Here is a 6,194-nt window from a genome sequence, read left to right as displayed (position 1 = left end):
GGGGAGGGGAGGAAACAACAAAAAAAACTAACAAACACACCACAGCACCAAAAGACTGCAATTTCCCAGTATCTAAACAGCCACAGTTGCCTTTTATTTCGTTCTTCTGTCCCTGCAGAAGTAACATACAATCCATGAAACTCAGAACCAGGGCAACAAAGGGAAGAGGGGAAAGTACAATTTAACAGAACATAATCCTTGTGGTTGGAGCTAGAGCTGTACATCAATCCAGTGATCTCTATTCTCAGTACTTTTGAAAAGATAAATTTTTACCTTTCCTGAATACATATTGCAGTTCAAGTGAAGACTTTCTGATAGTTTGCAACTACTGCACAGAGTTGTAGCAGAGACTGGGGGTGAGCAGTTGCATTTTGCTCTGACAGAGCTAGAATGCTCAGTCAAACTGCCCAGATACTCACCTCAATCCAAAGAAAACTCCACAATCTCTCAACCTCTGCAAATCCTCCAATTTTTTTTGAGTAAGATGGCCTCGTGGAAGTCACACCCCAAAAATTTTGGTGGCCACAACTAACCTTTGGGGCTATATTGCAATCCTAGCATTAGAAGGGTTCCCCCTTTCAGCTCTTAATACCTACAGCAACTATCTAAATCTCCTCAAGTTAACCTGCCATATGGCTATTATCAAAAAAGATGTGTAAGGTATTGACCATACCCGTATCAAACACACAATTCAGAGGAGCTTGAAAACAACTATTACATTCATTATACAAAAACTGAAACAGAAAGCTGCACATAATAGGTCATCAGATATCCATCTTTTTCAGACACCTGCACTTACCCTGACAACATGAGCAAAACATTTTATACTTAGCTGCACAGAAATATCAAAGATAACAATGAAGCCAGAAGCAACAGAATTACATCAATGCAAAGCTCCAGCTAATTAGTTACATTACACATATATAGACATATTAACTTAGAGGCAGTCCAGATATATCTCTAGTCTGGAACTGCATTAGGTGAATGAACATGCTCTGTATTACTACAAAGCTGACAAGCTAAATAAACTACCAAATAAACAAGCTTATAAACTTGTTCATGTAGTCTGCCGCAAGCATCTTGTGGCTTTCGCAGCAACTCAGCACCTTTATTTCTTGAGGACAGAACTTTTAGAAAAGCTTGCATTCTGAAGTACAAATTATTGTACTAATTTTCTTGTATACAGTGACTGAATGAACAGAGCCATGGGGGGTACACCATCTTGGTAAAAGAAACAAGAAAATGAGAAATTGGGGGGGGGCAAAAAAGTATATATTTAATAGTGATGTTCACCAGCTTGCAGGTTATTCTTCATTGGTTTATATGTAGAAAGGTCATCACCCACACCTTCAAAAGAATTTGTTAGTCTTGTTTGTAAGAATGAGGATTTTAACAAATACAGGTAAGGACAAATTCCATTGTGATAAAAACAAATTATAATGAAGAAGATAGATAGGCATCAGAGGGTAATTTCTTCATATGTCAAGAACTAATTAGGTATCCTAATGATCTCTCTGACTCAGTGTTGAGGTGATGGTGAGTAATGAAATGACAAAAACTACCAAGGACAAAATTACTCAAATTTTTCAAAATTACAAGGCACAGAAAAACCCTCTTATGAGCTAATAGAACCAGGCAACTTGACAGCAGCCAAAAATGAACTATAAACTCACACTTGAGCACTCCAAAATAAATGTATTTTAGATGCTTAAGCAGATGATTTCTTCAGTAGTTATCCACTTTCTAGAGAGTATATTTGCCTCTGGCAAATACCTGCTTGTGCTACTAATGAAAAGAACTCAGAAACCACCTTAAAAATGTAGTCAAATAAAATAAAAAATATGATTTACTTGATTAATGTTAGGTCTTCATTTAGAGTAAATGAAGTCTGAAACATTTTTTAAATATTTCAGGTTATTATTTCAAACAAATAAATGCAAATAATAATGTTTATAATCTCATCTAATTAGCATTTACCATTTTATAAGCTGTACCCAGCTTAAACAGTAAACATTGCTGCATCAACTACCTTATTTAGTAAGAACTACAGTTAAGGTTTGCATGGAACTGCTCCTGTTCCAACTTTAACTATTTATACATGTAAGAAATTGCTTCTACAGCAATTCAAATTTAAGTAACCATGGAAACTAAAGTATATTCTGAAAATAATCCCCAGCCATCAACAATGCACTCTGGAAGACCACATATCTTTTACTTGCAACACAAGAAAATGCAGGTTAATGTTTCTGACTTCTGAAACTGTTGTAAGATTCATTGTGGGAAACTGTTTCTTCATCTAAACTCTTGCTCATTCTTTAGAAGTCATGGCTACTGGCTCTAGCTAGGCTCTATTACACCCCATGCGACACAGAATCCGGTTACTGGGATCCTTGAAAAAGCCAAGGACGTAAGTAAGGTGAAGCAACAAGTATCAGTCCTTCCAGGATAAGGTAACTAGGCTGTTAACATACTAGAAAAATAGTCTCTGCTCTTATCCCATTGTCTTCAGACTATGGAAGACTTTGAGATGATTCTAAGACATTTATAGTCAACATATGATTTTCTCCAGTCTCCCAGTACAGTACAAACTGTCACAGCCAGATAAATACATTGATCTGATCACAGTATCTACCGCAGTATAAAGATTTACCGATATGGAATAGCAAAGATCAAAGGCAGAGACATATTTTAATAGGTATCAGTTGCTATCTTTTTTTTCAGGTAAAGCCTCTCCAGTTTTTCATCTTGTATGGGAAATAAAAAAGGACTACAGGATTTTCACACCCTTGGCTACTGTCTATGCTACAGAAGTGGTTTATTTAATTTCTCCATTGTTGCTGTTAGTTATAAAGCTGAATTACTGTCAGTGATAGTTGCGAGTCCTAATTACCAGAGCTCAGTTGTGAGCTCTAATTACCAGCTGTCACAGTTTTCAACACCATCTCACCTACTCGTATGTGGAAAATAAATCACTATGGGTGCTAAGAAAGGCATCAGCACCAGTCTCTCAGTTTTGCTGAAACTGATGGTAGTATCATTCAAAGTTTTACAACACTTTACAGAGAAAAGTTACTTTGAATATTTGATTTGGGAATTCATCAATTTCTCACAGGGGACAAGAGGAATATAACTAAGTAATGAAAGCATACTGTCAGTTGGTTTACATTTGTTAGACTGTGACCTGTCTCCAAAAAAAAAAAAAAAAAAAAAAAAAAAAAAAAAAAATCAAGAACAGGCATACAAAGAGCCTTAGGCTCAACTAGAGTTACTTTTCATTTATCCAGATTCAACTCTATAAAAGGCAGGATCAGTAACTGTAACTCCTTACATACAACCCCTAAGTGTTTTTCAAGTCTCAAACCTACTTTTGATTAACTTGAGGGGCAAAAACATACTGCACACATTGCAGTTATCATCACATAACTAACATTCAGCTATCACTTCACTGGATATTTAATTCTTATCAGCTACACTTCTGGAATTGCAGGTTCTTAATAAACAAACTATTATTAACAACTTAATGCAAGTGAAAGTGAAAACATATTATGAATTCCAGGCAGATGTATACAGTGAAGTAATACCTTCTTAATTCATTCATAACTTTAAAAGCTTTCTTCATGTGCCATGGATTTACTGTAACAGGACAGTGAATTTCGGTGTTATCATCTTTCAGATCCAAGGGCTTCTGATGGCAAAGTTTGGTACATCTGGAAAGCAAGAGAAAAAAAAAAGGAAAAGAGTTAAGGTTTCTGTGTAATCTCCAGTTCTGTCAGTCTTATTTTCTCCACCTCCAGCTTGGGAAGGAAGAAAAGATTTGCACTTCAACTTATTCTTTACTCCAAGCAATTTTGGTTTCCCCATTACCAACAGTGTGGAGGAGTAGGTGGAATTCCCAAGGAAGCATTAAGTTAGTGACCAACACCAGTGAGGCTGACAGAGGCACTCAGGACTAACAATAATCTCCAGTAAGGAAAACATGAAGATGATGCCCTAGAATATTTCCAGTAAGTCCTGAAGTGATGGAAGAAGTAGAGGTCTCAGAACTTTTAGCCTAGTGCCTGTAAAGATCAACGGCAGAACTCAGCATCCATCACCCTGATCTGTAAATGTCTTCACCACCTGCAAGACAAGAGCCACTCTCTGCCCTTTCAGCAGGACATCCCTTCTTGGTTCATGCAGCTTCCAGTTCATCTCTAACAGGAAGACCACATGATGACTACTGTAATTGTCCAGGCTTTCCCCAGCAGCAGCATGAGACGTAGGAGTATGAGAAAAACTAGGTAGTTCTGCAGATCCACTCAGTGTTTTGAAAACCAAAAGTGATCAACCTCTTAATTTTTCTTACTCTCCAAAACTCACCCAAATAGCAAGAGAACAACTTAGTGTGAAAAATCATTCATCTACAATTATCTCTTTCTATGAGAAATACCCAAATTCTACAGACACTAACTTCTGCAGAAAAATGATTATGTACACTCCTTGGTCATTAGCACTGTCCAAACAGCAAGTGTGTTTTTCATGCCAAGCCAAGCCAATGAGTTTTGTGTTTACAATCACAGCATTATTCTTACAAGGCAAATTACATTGTTTCAGTACTTACAAAATGCTCAGCATCAGTGATGTTTTCACATACACTATTGTAACCCTATTCCTGAACCTCTGAGCTGGAAATAAGCAAAGTCACTGAAGTCACTCAGGGGGGCAACTGATCCTGGTACATCAGAGATCTGATTTCAAGTGAAAACTTTAGCTAAGAACAGTCAAATTGAACACGTGCACTGACTCCCATAATTCCAGCCTCTCTTCTACCATACCTAAAACTTTTTACTTGGGCATGTCTAAAGAAGCTTAAAAGAAAAAAGCAATGATAATTTAAGATTTTTAACCTAGAACTCTATATTCTGTGCACTAAAACAACAACACACAAAGCAAAGTAGTTGGCTCCACTTCTCATAATTCCAAGACTAGCTACAGAATTTTGGAGCAAAACAGCATAAAACTGCATCAAGAAACAAAGGAACAGAAAAAGTCTCTGTAAAACATTAGCTAACAAAGTAGGGTCCATCTACAGAACTCAAACCACTACCAACTTACTATATTGTACCATGAAACTGCTATGAATTAAGTTTCACGCTCAATTTTGAATATGATACAGCTCATTACTGAAAGGGGCCAAGTAACAGACAGCAATTTTGCATCAATCAGAAAAAAAAAAAAATCAAGTTACATGTTATAAAGCACATACACATGCTGCTGTATGAAGGTAGAAAAAAAGAAATTCTACTTAGCAAACTCCTTTAGACTGAATATTACTCCTCTAAATTATGTGACATATGTAGTTATCAGCTTAAAAAAAAATTATACACATAAATCAGTGACTTCAGGAAGCAATCAAAACACCAAGGACTAACTGTGATGAAGAGACACCGCTTTCAATTATACCACTGACGTATCAAGTCCAAGATAAGAACACTTCTGCTATGGCCCTTTTCTTTTTACATCCCAAAGCAATGCATCCAATACCGATGTGTACATATCTGCATATGCATACAGACTATATACACATCACAAACAGATATGCAAGAATAAAAAGTGGTCAGAGTTGCCCGTAAAGAGATGCCAAGCAACCTGGACAGATGGAGGAATTCCTATGAAGCATAAATTCATTTGCTGAAGTTTCATTAGTTTGTCACAAAGGATGACTTTGTTTTAAGGTAATGAAGCCTACAAAACTGCCGGTTATATGCCTTCTGTTTTGAGAACTGCTAGTCTGCTTGAAGTTACTGGAATCTCCCTTATCATTTCACCAGTTGGGTCAAAGCTGTCTGCAACTGGTTCCTTTGGGTTTGTTCTCAAGAGCCTCAACCACAGCGTACCTGAAAACTACCTCCTGAAGGCGCGGGATGAAGCTACGCTGACCCGGAGCATGTGAAAGACTGGATGAACCCAACTGAAGCGCAGCTGGAAATACGTGGCTTGCATAGCGCGCTGCTACTGAAAAAGATGTTTAACTAAATAACCAGAGAACCGGGAGTGTGATGAGCATGACTGCTGAGTCAAACAGGGAGTAATTTGGGACCACATATGGAGGAAGCAGAAGGAGTGAGGGGGAGGAGGGGAGAAAAAAAAGCAGCCTGTCCCCGCAAGCGGGAAGGCGGCGGGCGGGGGTGCCGGCAGCCCTGCCCGCCCACCCG

General features: G+C 37.9%; 1 protein-coding gene across 6 annotated transcripts in view; it reads right to left on the bottom strand.

Moving 5' to 3' along the window:
• KLHL2 (kelch like family member 2) overlaps positions 1-3,701 on the bottom strand; it is a 59,393-nt gene extending 55,692 nt beyond the window's left edge. For 5 of the 6 annotated variants that reach the window (XR_003398280.1, XR_003398282.1, XR_003398281.1 and 2 more), the window contains exon 1: positions 3,582-3,701. Coding sequence is in view for 2 of the 6 variants with exons in the window: in XM_026847494.1 (XP_026703295.1) it covers positions 3,582-3,619 (38 nt within the window). In the remaining 4 variants the exon portion in view is untranslated. The remainder of the gene's footprint in view (positions 1-3,581) is intronic. The other variant, XM_026847498.1, reaches the window with a different exon arrangement.
• Positions 3,702-6,194: the final 2,493 nt, after the last annotated feature.

This window comes from Athene cunicularia (genome assembly GCF_003259725.1).
Source record: "Athene cunicularia isolate RWA chromosome 4 unlocalized genomic scaffold, athCun1 chr4_part2, whole genome shotgun sequence".
Taxonomy (NCBI): Eukaryota; Metazoa; Chordata; class Aves; order Strigiformes; family Strigidae; genus Athene; species Athene cunicularia.
Note: the sequence above shows the minus strand (reverse complement) of the source record. Positions and strands in the feature narration are given on the sequence as shown.